Below are 19,318 nucleotides of genomic sequence, written 5' to 3'. Positions count from 1 at the left end.
CTGTAACTAAATGACTAATTAGGTGATTAAACCTGAAGATTATCAGAATATTATCAGATAAGCTCATTAGTTCATCATTTTGCATGCATCAGAATATATAGGAAATATACTGTACTGGCTTTTAATCTTGCTAAAATAATTCTGCAAACCTAATATGCAGAAATTAGCATTTTAATAAACATAGTCATTGAGGAGGACCCCTAACAAGTGACTAGATATTAAAAATAAGTGCGTAATGTAAAAGCATGAAGAAACGCATTTGGTTAGTATGGCACTCCCCATTAGGTGTCCTCGTTGACTTGATTTAGGTTATAATACCTGACAATCCAAATATGTGAGTTTTACGACACATTTGCTTATTTCAGGTATTTCGGCTATATAGGTTAACATCAGTAAATCTGCAGCACTCAAGTGAATGAATGAATGAATTAGCAATTCAGTCATGCAGTAGCCTACTGAAGAGAAAAAAAGTACAACAGCGATAATCAAACGCAGTCATGCAATTCATAGCCTGAGCATAAAATAAAGATTTAATTAAAAGCATGGATCATGAATCGTTCAAGTTTAATAGTAGAGAGCGCAGCGCGCACGTGCACTGAGCTCCACTGGGACTCAATGTTTGTCTCTCTTTTCTTTTTTTCTTTCTTTTTTTTTTTTTTTAGCGCAGACTCTAAAACCGGACCTACTGAGTCATTTCTCAAGCCCCTCGGGGTCTGGCTCGACGCATCTCGGTGTGAAGTGTGTTTGTCATGTCACTCGGCGCCGGGTCTCACCGATCTCGACGCGCGTTCGTCGCGTTGAGCGCATCCCGAAGGAATAACACCTTCATTTCGACAGGATAAAGGTGCGCGCGAGTCATTCACCGAGGACGCTCACCAAACAAGTTATCTTTCATGTTAATTCAAACAAATCGCTTTTTTTTTTACGGAGAAGACGGTTCATAAAACAAACAGTGCAACGTTATTCGTATATAACAGCAAACAGAAGCGCTTCAGTGTCATCTAACAGGTGAGTTTAAATTGATTTGCTTGTTATCGTAAGTAGGTATTTATTCTCTTAATATTAGTTTTGTCTCTTTGTTGACACACAGAAATGCAGGAACAGGTTATTCCCCATTGCACTCTGAAACGTGTCTCAGTCTCTTATGATGTAAGGACATGATATCTACTAGATATACAAGTGAACACTGGATGGATGAGTAAAGACTTTGTTTGGATGGATGCAGGATCAATGATATGCTACTATGATATAATTATGTTTTTCTGAATGGCATACCAGTATAACTGAACCTGAAGGAGTTTAGTGGATGCAATGGAATATGAACTGGAAATATGAACTTTGGTGTGAAAAATGCCCTTACTTGAGATGTGACTCAAACACTTCACGTCTAGTCCTCATGATGCAGTGAGATATTAGATGGCAGTGATGGATTTGAACTTGACGACGGTCATTGACAGCGGCTTGGTGGAAAGCGACCGCTCCACGCGGGTTCTGACTGGTTGCTTTCTGTCCGTTCTAATCCTCTCCACTTTGCTCGGGAACACACTGGTTTGTGCAGCTGTCACAAAGTTTCGCCACCTGCGCTCTAAAGTTACAAACTTTTTTGTCATCTCGCTGGCTGTGTCAGATCTGCTGGTGGCCATTCTGGTCATGCCCTGGAAGGCCGTGACAGAGGTTGCAGGCTTCTGGCCCTTTGGAGCGTTTTGTGACATTTGGGTGGCTTTCGATATCATGTGCTCCACGGCGTCCATCCTGAACCTGTGCGTTATTAGTGTGGACCGATACTGGGCCATTTCCAGCCCGTTCCGCTATGAGAGGAAGATGACTCCCAGAGTGGCCTTTGTGATGATCAGCGTGGCTTGGACTCTGTCCGTTCTTATCTCCTTCATCCCGGTGCAGCTCAAATGGCACAAGGCTCAGCCGATAGGCTTTCCGGAGGTCAATGCATCTCGCAGGGCTCTGCTGACGGACAACTGCGACTCCAGCCTCAACCGAACGTACGCCATTTCGTCCTCGCTCATCAGCTTCTACATTCCCGTCGCCATCATGATTGTAACGTACACTCAGATTTACCGGATCGCCCAGAAGCAGATCCGACGGATCTCGGCTCTGGAAAGGGCAGCAGAGAGCGCCAAGATCCGCCATGACAGCATGGGCAGCAGCTCCAACGTGGACTCGGAGAGCTCCTTCAAACTGTCCTTCAAAAGAGAGACGAAAGTCTTAAAAACGCTGTCTGTTATAATGGGGGTTTTCGTGTGCTGCTGGTTGCCCTTCTTCATCCTGAACTGCATGGTGCCGTTTTGTAAGCGCACATCGGCCGGTCTCCCCTGCATCAGTCCAACAACATTTGATGTTTTTGTCTGGTTTGGATGGGCCAATTCTTCTCTCAACCCCATCATATACGCCTTCAACGCCGACTTTCGCCGAGCCTTTGTCATCCTTTTGGGATGCCAGAGATTCTGTCCGGGAAGCATTAGCATGGAGACACCCAGCCTGAATAAGAACTGAAAAGCAATGTCACACCAATCCTTTGCCAAGGAAGGCAGGGGGGAAAAGATTCAGGATGAAGACTCTGGGAAGAGAGCCCTCCCGCTGTGCTGGAGAGCAGGGGACGCGGTTGCGACGTCCCTTAAGCGAGGCTAATCTCTATAAAAAGCTATACTTCCCCAAAGAATGACACAAGGGTGGTCTGTGCGTTCCCAGTGTCTTTTACAGACAATTAACAGATTATTGAATCCACAAGTGACTTGCAATGTTTTATCAGAGGAAATGTAGATGTTTATTTGAAGTTTTTTTTTTTTTTTTTATTGCAAAGAAGCTGTACAGTTATAATGTTAAAGTGCTGGGCAAAACTGCAATACAGTGGAACAAACGTTGTGTATTCACTGCAAATGAGTGGTGAATATGTTCATCATTCCATAAATATAAGAAATATCACTGAATAAATGACCATTTTAGTAATTTCCAATAAAATTCAGTGTAATCTGATTCTAATACGTCGCTGCTTGATAAATATCTATCTCATCCTCTCCACTCTCATTACATTTCCTTTACGTCTTGCCTTATTCATGAGACTTCACATTTTTTTTCCAAAACAAGAGGGCAGATGGTCAATCATGAGATGGCCATCCCATTATTGCCATAATGAACATGTATATTGTTCTGTGGTACTTGTTCTCTTCAAAGCCTATGATTCATTATTAAACTGTGAAAGCTAAACACCACGACTAGCAGAACAGATGGCCGTAAAATAAAAATGCAGATGTGGCAGAGCGCTCATTTACGGTCATCAAGTAATAGATACGTTATTGTTGAGATTGTAATTATGTTCTGAAAGCATATGGGATCCTCGGTCCCGGTACAAAATAACACTGGATGTGATGCAATGTGTCATGTGATAATGTGGAAAATGAAACATCGAGAACCTCAGAACGTGTGCGGCGAACTGAATGTAATTAATTGCGATGAGTCTAATTATGTGGTCGGTTTTATGGTACTTTTGTGCTTTTGCAACACATCATTTGGTGCTGTTACTTGTATTTCAAAGTACTGCATTTATTGTGGTGTTTATTGTGGAGAGACACTGATTCAGTGATGTAGCATTACAATGTTGAAGTAGAATTAAGTGATGTTTAACTTATTTGGCAACTGATGAGAAAGTATAAAATGTAAAGCAAACATCATGGTGTTAGAGTTCTTAACACAAATTAAAATGTGTTTGTTCTTTCTTTGTGAACATTGTGTTTGTTAAGCTATGCAAAACCTGCTCTAAAAAATTCATCTCTGATTTAATAATTCCTCAGCACTCCAGCTCGTATTCTTCACTTGATGAAACTTGAATAGGAAACAATAACAGACGGCAGGAACCGTGGCTCTCAACCTCTTAAACTTTAATTTGTTACTGTCTTGACACTGTGCAAAGCTGGCATAAATAGAGATAATAAGCTCAGAGGAGCTGGGGAGTCAAATTGTTTTTGTTTGCCAGCCTCTGTGAATGTGTAAGAGTCAAGCTCTCACAGCAGGGCCCTCAAAACTGACATTCCCACTCTGCCTCAAATACGACACTCTCAAATCAGACACAATAGGAAGCATATTGGATGAGTTATTAAACAGTAGACGCTGTGCTTAAGATCCAGAAACAGCAGTGCATGAGTCATCGCTGTCATTTGTTGCTGTACACTACGTTGTGTTAGGTCTGTGTCACCCGACAGGAAACAGTGGGACCACTGTGTAATTAGCGTAATGAAGAGCATTAGTATTGTATAGCGTACTTATGCATACTTAATGGACAGATACCATAGGTGTGTACATATATTCAGTTTACCAGCCTCAGAAATAAAACCACACACTGGTGTGAAACTATTAAATTAACTATTAAAAGAGGTGACCGAAACCCTCAAGGAACTTTTCTTTAATCTAACTCTTAAATTAAGGTGCAACACACTGATTATAGTATTGCGACTTGAATAAATTCAATGTAGACGCTACCACATGAAGCACACAATAATAGTAAAATAATATCTTTGACTTAAAAATCAGATCATTGAGATGTTACCACATGAATCATTTTTACACTGGATAACATTTCAACATTTTTACACTGGATAACATGGTCACATTTCATTATTTGATTTAATTCAAGTCAAAATATTATAAATAAATTAATTAATTCTTATTATGTCAAGTCTAATTCAATACGCAACATGCATCATTTCAAAGCATATATACAGAAAATGGTTTTAGAATGTAAGTTTAAAGAGAGTTTAGTAGGCGAGAATGTAGTTGTTTAAACTTCAGATATGCAGATTATTAATAAAAATAGTGCATATTTAAAAAAAAAAAAACTTGCTTTGATGCATTAGGAGATGTGAGCTCCAGGATATCAGCAGCCGTTCAGCCAGAGCCGGCACCAGCGCAGCACTGATGAGGGGGCGGCTGAGTTGCTTTTGAGGGTTTATTGATTTGTATACCCCAGGCAATATAGGAATGGGGGCCCTATACATTTGCACACATTTACCTAGATCAACCCTCGAGGTCCTTTTTTGTCGTGATGCTTGCTGCTGCACAATGGTGCCACATTGTTGTGTCCAATGTTTCTACATTTTTTATGTACATGTTCTAATGGGACTTCTTTAATTTACATTTATTCATTTAGCAGATACTTTTATTATTTCATGTTGTAGACCACGAAATAGCAATTGATTTACCGTTTTTTTTTTAGTTTAACATAAAACAAAATAAATTATAAAATGATAAACCTCACAACTGAAACTTTATATTTCTGGGATGAGTCAGAAGTATAAATTATTATATTATTTAAAACAGATTTATGTGAGTGAATATTCGCATTGGTCTGAACAAAAACTGCAGACTGGATTATTGAAAATGCACATTCATTCTCTGCCAGTAGGAGGTGCTTTTGGAGTCAGAAATATAGTGGTTTCCCACTGTAACAGCTCTAAACAAAACAGCTCAGCTCATAAATGGTACTTTATCAGGTAAAATGAAAATGTGAGTTACCAGCGTAAGCCTACATTTTATTTTAGTCATTTTAACTTAGGGCTGTCAATCAATTAAAATATATAATCACAATTAATGGCATGATTGTCATGAGTTAACTTGTGAATAATCGCAACTTAATTGCACATTTTTATCTGTTCTAAATGTACCTTAAATGAATATTTTCCCCATGGTTTCACAGACAAGGCTTAAGCTAGTCCCAGACTAAAAATGCATGTTTGAGCTGTCTCAACTGAAAATATCTTGCTCTGACATATCTTAAAACTCATTTTTCTGTGTCAATATGCACACCTGTAACACTTTTCTTTTAAGGCATTTTTGTAATGTAAAAAAAAATTAATTTATGCAATAAATGTTTATTATTAGTGAAACCAGTTTAACAGAGCATGAAGAGTAGACATGTTTCATAGGTCATAGATGTTTTTCAAAGAACTTGTTCATGTCTATTTAGACACATGAAAAAAAAAAAAAAAAAAAAAAAAAAAGACAGAAATACTAGCTTCCTATTACTTCGCTTTCTTTGCACTGAGCACTTTACACAAACCTGTTTGCATTTTCGCATGACAGGGCAGCTCACTTCTGAACATGCAAAATGTACATTTATTATTTATTATTTACATTTGTTTGCCTCTCTGTGCCACATACTGTATTTTGATTGCAGCTAAATTCTCAAAACTGTTTTCATTGATACATTTGACTTTTTGTTGTCAGACAACGGGCATGAATATGAAATAGTGACTGAAACGTGACCCATTAAGACTAACCAGCTCTCCCTTCCGAGAAGTTAATCTGCACAAAAATATATAATCGTGCCGTCGTCTGATAAAAAATCAAAATAGGCTACAGAATAGTTTTAAAGACAAGAGCTGTGCTGTGATTTCAGCTATACTTATATGTAAAATTAGAGAAGCAACATATCAGTGTTTTAACTGAAAGCGCAGCTCCTTTCAGCCGCGCGCTGAACGCAGAGAGAGAAGTGTGCGCGCGCCCCTGAGAAAAGAGGGACCTCGCGCTCGTGCGGCAGTCAGCTTTAGATGCATAAAATTTTATATTTGCTACAAGCTGGATACACAAGAAGCACGTTCAACTCGGACGCGCAGACGATTGTCGTGCAATAAACACCGTAAACAGCAACCGTTCGCGTGTCCGCGCTTAATCGCGGCATCTCCTATATGAAAAGCAATTAGAAAGCATTAGGGGGCCCTTGGCTTTTGGGGGCCCAAGGCAGTCGCCTACCTTTGCCTAATGGGTAAGTCCGCCCCTGCTGAGGTGAAGAATGGGGGCGATGACATAGCACAGAGTAAAAGTAAAAAAATAAATAAAAACATTTCACGTATTTGTCGGACCGATAACTACAACTATTAGAATACAGGGTTCAAACTGATTGAGATTTGGTCGCGAGGCAAGTCAGTGGAAGTTTTTTTTTTTTTTTTTTTTTTTTTTTAAGTGCAAGGTCTAGAGACGTGTTTTAGTGGCTGAATTTCTTTGAACTTTAGCACCGTGTTTTAGAAAGATGTAGGCTATTATGCATGAGAATTATGCACGAGAAGCTGCTTAAGACCTGAGATGAGAGCGCAGCATTCAAGACGTCGGGTAGCACATTTACATTGAAATACAATGGAAAAGTACAGCAGTGGAATGAAAAATGCGTTCTGAGTGAGTTAACCTATTAAAAGCTACATAGCAAATACACATGGCAGAGTATTGAATAAAACTAAATCGCATAGAAATTAAAAAAAATCTGACATCCAGGAAATAAAAATGTGAGCAGTTTTAGGCAGCAGTTTTACCACAAATATAGACAATTGATACAACCACGACCACCAGAAATACATAATTGTGTCTGCTTTACAGTGAAACACAAGCTCATTGCACATAATACATTCATTGCGACCCATTTAACAGATGCATAATTTTAAGTTAGAACAACTTGAACAGCAACAAACAACAATACAGTAAAATAATTAACAAACCACGATCATCTAGCCCTCTATTAAACATGAAAAAAAATATTTAATCAAAGCTTACTTAGTGCTGCTTTCTTAGTTGCACCGCTTTTGTGGGAATTTGTGTCAGAATAACAATTACAATGCGACTTTGTGTTATGTGGAATGTACTAAATTGTTTTTTTGGTATAGTAGTATTATTGCTAAGAAAGCCTATGCATTTGGTAAATATATATTTTAAATAAACCATTATATTTCATAATTAAAATCTATTTTCACACTCATCTTGGGTGAGGGGGCGATTAGGTGGCGACAAGAGACTGTTTTTGAGTGAGTCAGACTTTTATATTTATATTGAAAGAGTCTGAAACAAGGTTGTAAACTAGGACGTTATTTTACATTCAACAACACCTTGTAAGATGCAGATAACAAACGCACTGAGCAGCACCGTCATCAGAAACCGGAAAGGATAGTACGACAAAGATATCGCTTTCCTCAGCAGACATTCAAACTAATGTTTTATTGTGAATATGAGACTGAGCTAAAGAATGAATGCTGTATCAGATGCAGGTAATCACACTCACTCCATCTCATAATACTCTGCTCTACATAAGTGATCTTTCAATGAAGTATTTCATTGTTAACTTGAGATTTTGAATCCATGGCAGAAGGAAGTATTTCCGCATACAAAAGCATTTTTAAGACACTCCGTGGTCGTTTCTTGTTTATTTACATACTTGTGCATCGATCTGTTGTATAAACATGATATTGCTCCTATCTACATATAGTGCAGTTTTGTTTTTTAATTCAGACACGTCTTAGCATTCAAAGCAATTTAGAGAAATATCAATCAGTTTTGTTAAAATCAAGAGTAAAATTCTCAAAAGTATTTATAAAAATTAGATAGATTTGCTGCTCTAAAAAGTCTAATGCTCAGGCACTCATTACATTAACATTACTGAAGCAACCTGAATATATTAGGTTACACTGGACTAAACTAAATGTAACAGTTAGCTTAATATTGTTTGTAATGTTAAGAAGTGCAGCCATCGGGACACTTAGGCCACACTGAAAAAATGCATGAATGTCACTACATTAGAAATACATAATCAAAGATACGGTGTCTGGAAATAATGCAAGAATGATGCTAGACCTTTTCTCAGACTGACTTATTTTGCCTGAAATCAACAGGTTGTTTGTGTGAGGTCATTTCTCCTCAAGTTCACACAGGTGTCCTAACAGAGGTGTAGAGAATCACCTTAACTATAATCACGATCCACTACAGCCAAGAAGTGTCAGAATATGTTACTGAATTAACCTTGAACACTACATCCAAATGTAATTTGAATCTGTATTCCAAAAGTTTTGCTTACCTAAAGTGTGTTTGTGCTTTATTTCTTTCTTGAAGTGAAAAAAATTCCACTTGCTTTTGTCATCTAATGCCACAACATTCATACATTTTTAAGCGTAACCCAAGTGTCCAAATACTTCTGTGGTCACTGTAGTAGCCTTCAGAAGTAATTGGTTACCGATGACCTCAGAGAGAGAGACAGAGAGACAGAAAGAGGCCCTTTAGAGAGAGACTTGCATAAGCAGTCCATTACCACAACTTTCCAACAGTGTCAGTTTTGGGGAAAAGAAAGGGGAGAATCATAACTGTGTTTCTCCATGTCACTGAGGAATGTGCCGTAACGGACATGTAAAAATCAAAAGTGAGATCTCTTTAACATCCCAAATATTTCTCATGTCTCATTTGTGTCTACTTCCATTTCTCCTAAGGAATTTTAGGAGAAACATCTGAAATGCTGATGATACTAAAATGAGAGATATGTGAGAAGTCTCCTGAGCTTAGGAAAAGCATCCACTGAGCAATAAATTTTTCCTATGGGAAGACCGGTGGATGAAATTGGAGAAATTTGTTTTGCGTGCGCTGGCTGTGTATGTATTCTTTTTTGTATGATTGATGTGAGTTCAGTCCTTTAGATTAATTCTATCCCCTCTCATTTAAAATGTATAGGCTGAATCACAGCTGCTACTGTATGTATTACCAGAACTAATGCATTTCTAATAGCTCGCATACAATTGCTGTGACAGATTAATAAGTAAAGGTTCGCAACCATATGGCAATGCGTCAACAGATCCTCATGCCGAATGACAGATCTGCACGTTTGATGTCAGAGGCTACGGTGACTGCTGCACATGCTGATGTCTTAATGCTAGCACACGGCATGAATGAGTGATGTTTTTTTTTTTTTTTTTTTTTTTTTTTTTTTTTTCGCACAGCCGTTAAACCTGTCACTCAAACTCTGCCTTGTTAAATGGGGAGCATTGGATTCGTTAGTTGGAAGCAGCGGCCAGCTGCTTATCCAAACTTATTACAAAATAAAGATGGGTGGGTGCAGCCTGTTGGGAGCAGTAACACATTGTCCGCTAAGATAAATCTCAGCAGCCATCAGGCAAACTCCGCATTAATCCACACTAATCCTTGCAGTTCATTCACATGTCAGGCCCAAATGGTGCACCCATTTTGCCAAAGAAACCCCTGACTGGGACTCAAGAGTGAGAGAGTAAATTCCTCTCCAGAAATGAAAACATGCTCAAGTTGTGTTAGAGAGATTATGCAAAATGAATTGACAGAAGACAAGAGCTGTATAAACTGTGTTGACAATGGATGAAAATTGAAAATAGAAGAAACTCCACTACATATTACAGTGCCTGGTAGTAGTACTTCGTTTTTTTGGGAGTTTTTTTTTTTCCTTTTTCATAAAGTAAATAATGGTTTTAGAGATTTACATTATTATTTTTGTTTGTTTACTTGCTACTCCAGAGTTCAAACAACAAAAATGACTACAATATATAGTGTTCAAAAGGCTAAAGGAACACCTCATAAATATGATATTTTACATTACATGATTAATACGTACCATATTTTTCATTATATACTGTACATGGGGATTATCTCTTAAGGTGAAGACTTTAATTAATAATCTTTAAGAAACGGCTAAAGACGGATCTCCTTCAGCTAAACTTGACCCTTTAACACTTGCACTCTCTATTCTATTTCTATTCTATCGACTTGTTTTCTTTTTATTTATTATGAAAATAATAACTTGACTCTCTAACACTCTCTTGTTTGAAAATATATTTTATTTTTCCATCTTTGCGTAAATCTATAATATTTTTAAAAACATTAAAAATCCACCTTAAGAGTTCGGAAGGGACTTGCTTTAAGGTTTTTTTTTTTTTTATTTTATTTCAGTTTTACCTGAATAGTACAATTGTGATGTTTAGGAAAGTGCTGCGGTGAGTTTTTGTGCCATCTAGTGGTTTAGAGAAAAGAAAATAAACAAAAATAAATAAGTAAATAAATGCACCTCTTATCATGGTGTTCCTTGAAAGCAATATTTCACTCAAAAACAGAAGAAAATTGCTGAAAATGTACTTAATTCAGGCCATCCCACATGTAGACGAGTTTGTTTCTTCATTGCAATATTATGAATAGAGATCTCATATTTTAACCGTAACCAGCAGTTTCAGTTAAAACCATCTTAATGACTCTTAATGAGTTTTTCACTTCACAAGATGTTAACTGGTGGACTGGAGTGGTGTGGATTACTTGTGGATTATTGTGATGTTTTTATCAGCAGTTTGGACTCTCGTTCTGACGGCACCCATTCACTGCAGAGCATCAATTGCTGAGAAAGTGATGCTACATTTTTTCCAAATCTGATGAAGAAACAAACTCATCTTAGATGGCCTGGGGGTCAGTGCATTTTCAGCAAATTTAATTTTTGGGTGAACTTTTCCTTTAACCCGTTGTCTGCTGTTATTTGGTGAGTTAAACCAAAAGGCTTGGTTTTATTTTTATTATCCCTTGTTGAACTGTAACCTGCTTGATATGGTTTGTGCCCAGCAACATGCTAAGTGTGAGAAATGCAGAATGAAGCCAGACATAATGAACGTAATGTGGATTAGAGGTTGATGGTTTGGCCTTTCCAAAATAGGATTGCCCATTGAAGGACGGAGTCAGGGGAAGCTGTGTCATGTTTGAATGGATGCAATGCTAATGCACGGCCCTTTAGGCCTGTTTTTGAAGTGCGGCCTGTCCAATCTGACTAATCTCATCACATCACTGCCATTCGCGGACAGATGCCCTCTATCAACAGAACAAGACTCCCGCCTCACGCTGAGAGGATGAGAGACTGAAGGACTTAGGTAGATAAAAGTGAGCGAGAAAATGAGTTTTCTTTGCATTCCCCTCAGAAAAACACAAACTGGCAACACACGCGCAGAACTGAAGTGCAGCACCTCAGCAGTGAATGGTGCTAATTTCCAGATCTTGAAAGATGACGTTACCTCTGGAGCGGTTTGGATGCCATTCAAAAGCGCAGGGCACAATTAAGCATGACTGAAATTTCCACTCGCTGCCAACAATTAGACCTCCAACAAGGGCATCCAGCTCTCAAACGATGCTGCGGCGCGTCCGACTCACCTCAGGGAGCACCTGAAATCCACAGCTGCATGAGTCATGCACAACAAAACGCTGATGCAAGTAACAAAGCAACTAAACAGATCTGAAAATGATGGCAGATCAAGAAAGATATCACATGCTTACAGAGTTAAACAATCCCCCCTGCTTGGCATTATAAGTGCGTTGAGACTTTCCACTTTCATCCAGAAGAATAAAGCTGAGATTATAGCCTCGAACACTCCAGCATTCAACAAAAGAATTTTAAATAATATTGCACTGATTCCCACGTTGAAATAGAAATTCTAGATTCACAAAGGAAACAGCAAATAGCAGGCTAAATATGGCCCTGCTAGAAAAATGTCAAATGAATTCCCGGGAGCCGGCCGACCCCCTCTGAAAAGGAAGAGTCAAATAAACTGTGTAGGGTTTTTACATCCTGAATATTTCATATACAGTGTAATCCAGAAAATGACTTCAGGAACAACAAGGGCTTTTAGTCTTCTTCAGTTTTCCCCTTTTAGATACACTTTATTTTCATGGTTATTTTAAGCAAGTCTAAAAATCTAAAGGTTGCACTTTATTTTTAGGGTGTCCTTGATACAGTGTAATTATACAGTTAATTACAGAGTAATATTAATTAACAGCATGTACTTACTTTAGGCTTAGGACTAGGGTTTGATTTAATTTCATTCACTTAATCATGAATAATTTACTGTTATCAGTATAGTAAGTATGTATAACAAAGACACTGTAAAATTAAGTGTTATCAACTTTATTTATTTTAGTATTATTTGTATCAGATTTTTTATTAATATTTTGCTTTAGTCTTCACTTTGATATTTTGATTTTAAATCTTAGATTACTTTTTTGTATTTTGTTATGTGCTTTTGTCATTAGTTTTTATATTGTTTTTTTAATATTATTATTAAGATTTAATTTATTTTTATTTCAGCTTTTGATTTTAATTTAGTTTTAAATTTAGTGCTTCAAATTAAACTTATTTCAGTTAGTGTCCATGGCAACATTTCTCATTTAGCTTTTCATCTAATATTTATATTTTATATCAGCTTTATTCCAGTTAACAAATATGTTTTTAATAGTAGCATCTATCAGGGCTTTTATCATGGTTTATCGTCAAACCAGTAATTGTTTCATCCTTAAAATCCTGATAAAATGTTTTTATATATATATCTATATATATATATATATATATATATATATATATACAGATGTAAACGTAAACTGCAAAAATCTTGCCAAAGCAACTTTATTCCGAAATCATCACTAACCTAAATAGTATAATGTGCTGTTTTCTGCTATTACGTAACCTTGTGTTAAAAGCCATCGGGTCTCTGAACTTGTAACACAGATTAAGTGATCTGCTTTAAAAGTCTAGTCTTCATCCTCAACTTTTTAGCTTTTGTTCAACAAGCTTAGAAGCCTTTCCTTTTTGATAAAAGTAAGAAAATAGGACGTATTTCACATGCGCCCTACAGTCCGGCTGAAAAAATTGATGATTCACTCAAAACAAGACAAATGACTACCAGAGGAGAAAAAAATTAATATAAAACTGAAAACAGCTGCATGAACCTCCCTCAGTTCAGGCAAGAACAAAGCACACATCTATGCAATTTGTTCTTACAGTTTATAAATGATCAAGATGCAGAAACGGTCCAGCATGTAAGTTTGTATAAATATTACACCGAATAAAAACAAAAACTTGTGGTACTGATACACAAAAATTGACTTTGGCATATATATGCTACGCAATGATTAGGGTTGTGGGGTAGATGCATATCATATGTACGAGAAAACTGCATATCACATGCACGGCAATAAATTTTGTATCATATGCACGCGAAAACTGTGTATTATATGCACGCCAAAGTCAGTTTTTGCGTATCAATACCACAAGTTTTTGTTTTAATTTGGCGTTCTATTTATATGCATTTTCATGAGTCCACACCATTCTCTCAATATTCATTGGTCTGATAAATCCAGTTTATCCCATCAGTCAAAGAGAATCAGTATTCATTGACTGTCACTTCTCCAATCCTAATGCACACACCGAACCAGATGCTGCGGCGTACAAAATCTCCTCCAGCATTCCCACCATCATCACATTCATCATGCTGTACAAACACTCCCTCACAGAGAGGTCAAAACACACTGTACTTGTTATTCTGACCTTAAAACATACGCAACACACAGCCTTTGGGAACATAGTTTGTATACATTGAATCTCACCCTAAAATAGTGACTTGTTCTCGCTTTGCTGAGGTGTACAATAAACTTAATTCACCAGTCATGGTTGAAGTTATTTAAAGCTGCTGTATTTTTAGTTCGCTGGCTTTTTTTTCTTTTAGCACTTTTGCATTGCCAGTGAAATATTTATAACGGGCCCAACCTCTAAGCTAAGACCTCTCAACAACCTTGCACATGAGGGAAAAAAAGCTCCACTTCCAGCCAGCCGGAGATCAAAGTCACTGAAGTGCAAGCTCTCGTTCAGCCAAACAATGTCCACACCATTGACATCAGAGGAGCGTAACTGGGTTGTTCTACATCCTGTGATGGAGAGTCGTAAAGACGGAGATATAACATTCTCAGACAGTAATAGCCATGAGGGGAGAGCTGTGATCCACAAAGAGTTGGATGAGAGGATCTTCCTCTCTCTCTGTGTGTGATTGTCTTTAAATCTGACACACTTCAGCCTAAGGTGGCAGTTCTTAACTGGTTTTGCTTCAGGACCCCGGTTTTACATTGGACATTGAGTGATGATGACCCAACACGGTAACAAAACTGTACAAAAAAAGTGCTAAAAAGTTGTAAAAGTGCTGTACAATTTTTTTTTACATTTAATACTTTATAATATATTGCTACAACATTAACCATTTTTTGATTGAAAGCTCTCCTGTCCCCATATTGAGAGAAACCGGGAGTAAGATGTTACTTTAGTTCTAGAATAAATGTGAACATGCATTAATTCATCTCACTCTCAATTCATCTAAAAAAAATAAAAACAGTTCAAAGCAACTCTGCAAAAGCTGCAATAATTAAATGTGTTAAATAATACAAATATCCTTTATGTATTTAATCCCAATTTGCTGCTGACCTTCGATGATCCAATTCAACCAAAATTACACAAGATAAACTAACATTTCTTCTTCTTTTATTGCTGAAGAGTGTTGAACTTTCTTCTTCTGCTTTCTACTGTACAGACGTGAATTTACATTCCTTCACCCGGAGGATTTTGTTGCGAAAGGGCTTTTAAATTTACCAAAAATAGAACTTTTTATATTAAAAGCAAACAAGCAAGACCAGCCCAGATTGAAAAAGTAACGCAAACGTAACGTAACACATTACTTTCAGTAAAAAGTAACTAAGTAACGTAATTAGTTACTTTTTTAGGAAGTAACGCAATAATGTAATGCATTACTTCTAAAAGTAACTTTCCTCAACACTGATTATTAGCACTGTAGTATCTAACAAGAAACTAATAGTAAAAGTGCTTAGTTGAATGTGGTATAGTTCACTATTAGCTAATCATTAACTATTTTTTCATACTTCCCCAAGAACTACTGTATACAGATTCATAATAATATGAATAATGCGTGATGAATATGAATAAAGTGCATGTCATGGTAACCCACTAGTAATGACTCAAGTATTACCAATTTCTTCAGAAGGAATTACTTATAATTTGCATCAGTATTCCAAAGTGAATAAGATGATAATTCTCTAGTAATGACTTAAGTCATTGTAAGATTTTGAGGGTTTTGTAAGGTTCTGGTTTGTAATTCATTTTGCTAGATTTGGTAACTCTTAAATCATCACTAGTGGGTTAACCGTGATCTTCGCCTTAGAATACTCATCCAAATAAAGAGTAATTTCTTTAGAAGGATGTAATAACAGTAGTAATGTAGTAAGTATACATTGTGCATGAAGGGGTTCCCAAACTTTTGACCTAAAATATTTCCTTGAAGTCCACCTGAGATTTAAAATAAATATTTCAGTAATTTAACGAAACATTTGCATGTTCTGTGATGTCCGTTAATGGTCTAAAATTTTATTTTTCTTTGCTTTTTGGAGCAGTAATCCTATCTATACGTTATCACAAAAGTAATCCAAAAGTAGTCAGAGCAATACCTAAAATGAGTAATCAAGATTTAACTACTGACTAAAATTTTCAACATGTAATTTGTAATCAGTAACTACATCAGAGTACATTTTGTAAGTAATCTACCCAGCCCCAGTCATTTCTAAATGTTTTTTCAACCGTTTCATTAGCAAAAAACAAATTATGGCCAGGACGTAATGTTTGTGTATTATGTTTGGGGAAGGTAAAAAAGATTGTTGCTATGTTTCTATTGTTGTTTGGATTGAATCTGCTGTAGGAGTACAGTATGTGATTGGTGTGCTGTGTGCCACCCTTTGTCAAATTGTTAAGTAACTCAACATATTGTAACAAATGTGTAATTGTATTTTTAATATTTTTATTTTAATAAATTTATTGTTTTTGATTAATGATTTTTGAGTAGGGTTTTGTTTGATGGTTTTTTTTTTTTTTTTTTTTAGTGTGGATTAGTAAGTTTTCTTTAACCATAGAAAGAGTTGAACTTTTGTTTGTTGTTTTGGCATTACCCCCTGCCGAGACTATAACTACTTCTGTTGCCTCTTTGTTTCTTACTTAAAATAAAAGTCTACTTTGTTTTATTTTGGCTAATTACAGTAACTGTAAGTGTCTTGGTTATGTTGCTGGAGCTGGACATTGGAAGTCCTCCTTGTCTCTCTCAAATTATTTAACTTTGTTCACCGTTCCTAATACCCTTAGAGTGGGTACGGACGTGACGTTTCAGTTGGGTTGTTGCACTCTATATTTTTTTTGAGTTTTAGAGTTTTGGATATAGATTTTAGAGAGAGAGTGTGTGGGTTTTATATTTTTACTTTGTGTTGTCGAAGCTGAGATGAATCGTGATATTAAATTGGGTAGGTTAGAACTGGAGGCTTAGCGACTAGTAGAGCTGTAGACAATCCAGTGTAGACATCATAGGTTCTATTGTATTTTGTTGCGCTGCTTGCGTCAGGTGTAGACACGATGTTAGAGAGAAGAATATGTTCAGCCCCCTCCCTCCGAAGCTTCGAATATTCGGTATTGATTACTACCGAAGCTTCGAAGCACAAAAAAAGGTATTTGGACCAGCCCTAGCCTAAAGACATGTGAACTTTATTATTGCAGTGCAGTCTTACTGGTAAGGCATAAGAGGTTTGCTCTGCCTTACCATTAGAACAGTCTCTTGACTACAATGTGTTGAAGTCCACAGTTTTACGTGCGTACGAGTTGGTCCCTAAGGCTTACCGACAAAAAGTTTGTTTGCATTCAAAAACAGTCAAACAGACATACGTGGAGTTTGCGAGGGAGAAAAGGACACATTTTGAGAAGTGGTGCTTTCCAACAAGATTGAAAGTTTTGAACAACTTCAAGAGTTGCTCTTATTGCAAAAATTGCATACCAGAAAGGTTTGTAGTCCATCTGAATGAACAGAAAGTCACTTCGCTGGCACATGCAGCAGTTTCAATTGATGAGTTTGTCCTGACTCGCCAAAAATGCTTTTGGTTTCGATCTTCCAGATCCTATCTCTACCCTGCCTGCTGTCAGTACTGTGGTTTCACACTTGACTAAAAGTGGCACTCACTCAGATACCACCTGCAAACCCTTCATCTGTACCCGTGATAGGCGAGTTTGTTTTTATTGCTGTGAGCTGAATCATCTAATTTCTGACTGTGAAAAGTGGGAGCATAAAAGGATGATGTCTACAACTAAAAATGTTGCACTCGTACAGTCTCTGCCTCAGATGATTGATGTTGAAGTGGCAGCTTTTCAACCTTTTATTCTATCTGGTTTTGCATCCCTGACTGAGTCTAACTTGAGAGCTCTTTCGATTCTAAGAGATACTGGATCAGCTCAGTCATTCATATTGAGCAGTATCCTGCCATTCTCCACTATCTCCTATGCTGGCACTGATGTGTTGGTGCGCGGCATTAAGATGGCATGTGTTAATGTCTCACTTGATCATGTTGACTTGAAGACTGACCTTGTTAATGGCCCTGTTAAATTAGGAGTTTGTGAACAGTTGCCTGTTTCTGGTGTGGACCTTATCTTGGGAAATGATCTTGCAGGTGGTGAAGTCTTTCCATCTTCTGTCATTCCATGCAACATTAGTGTTGGTGAACAGCCTGACCAACCTTGTCACTTTCCTGAGTTTCCTCCTGGCATGAAGATGCCCCTACGGAACCTGGGGAGGTTTGTGGTTTCTCTGAAGAGTGTGTGCTTCCAATGACTAACTCTGAAGAGTGTCGACTGTCTGTTAAGCCTGAACTCTGTACTGAAACAGTCACTTTGGAAGTTAACTGGGATCTGCTTAAAACAGAGAAATTGGACCCTTCCAAAATGAACTCGAATTCATTTTGACTTCGAATCTACCAAAAAAGCGCCTGTCTCTAGTGTACTCTGCTCCTGTAAAAAGGGACTGGTTATGAAAAACTGGAAGCAAATGTTTTCACTCTCCTGTAGCCTCCTGTCTCATTAAAGTTTTTTATGCCTGCATGATTGGCACCCAAGATTTAGCTAGACGTTTTCTGCTATTGCTCCTTTTACTGATGTGCTCAGTGCATTCAGAAAAGGTATTGAAACTACTGAGTGTGAACCTGCAGAGAAACATCTTTGTGACCTTTGTGGCATCTCTGCTCCTCATTGCATTTTGCCATTTATGTGAACAATGGATGCTAGCATAACGTGTGGAAACAGCTGTGTTATGCTAAGTCTTCATCACTGGCCCCTATCAATTTGCAAATGTCAATAATTAACATTTACTATACTTACTGGGCGGTGCAACATTTTTAGACTTATGGGTTTAAATGCAAATTTGTTTATTTACATCCGGTGGGTTGTAAACTTTAATGGTGGGGGTGCTACGTCCCAGGATGTAATGTTTGTGTAATTATGTTTGGGGAAGGTAAATAAGTACTAAGTAGTACTATAACTACTTCTGTTGAATCTATGTTTCTTACTTAAAATAAAAGTCGACTTTGTTTTATTTTGGCTAATTAAGTGTCTCGGTTGTATTGCTGGAGTCCTCTTTGTCTCTCTCAAATTATTTAATTTTGTTCACCGTTCCTTATACCCCTAGACTGGGGACGGATGTAACAACCTGAATTTAATGTAGTCTGGCTTTTCTTTTCATTGTATTATTTTGTTTATGGTATTTGAGGATGTCACAAATATCACTCTTGTTGGCCTCTGTGTCAAAATACAGAAGAGTTTGACTGGACACACTGCCCTTGATATTTTCTCTCTTAAAGGTGCAGTAAGTGATTTCTGAGA

At 37.3% G+C, this 19,318-nt stretch overlaps 1 protein-coding gene across 1 annotated transcript; it reads left to right on the top strand.

The window, feature by feature from the left end:
- Window positions 1-223: 223 nt before the first annotated feature.
- Window positions 224-3,875, top strand: LOC109112412 (D(1) dopamine receptor). Its single transcript, XM_042738638.1, has 2 exons — window positions 224-1,008; window positions 1,091-3,875. The coding sequence occupies exon 2, from the start codon at window positions 1,417-1,419 to the stop codon at window positions 2,506-2,508; it is 1,092 nt and encodes a 363-aa protein (XP_042594572.1). The 5' UTR covers window positions 224-1,008; window positions 1,091-1,416; the 3' UTR covers window positions 2,509-3,875.
- Window positions 3,876-19,318: the final 15,443 nt, after the last annotated feature.

The sequence above is a fragment of the Cyprinus carpio genome, chromosome B14 (assembly GCF_018340385.1).
Source record: "Cyprinus carpio isolate SPL01 chromosome B14, ASM1834038v1, whole genome shotgun sequence".
Lineage (NCBI taxonomy): Eukaryota > Metazoa > Chordata > Actinopteri > Cypriniformes > Cyprinidae > Cyprinus > Cyprinus carpio.
The sequence above is the reverse complement of the archived record's forward strand: the minus strand, read 5'-3'. Positions and strand labels throughout refer to the sequence as shown.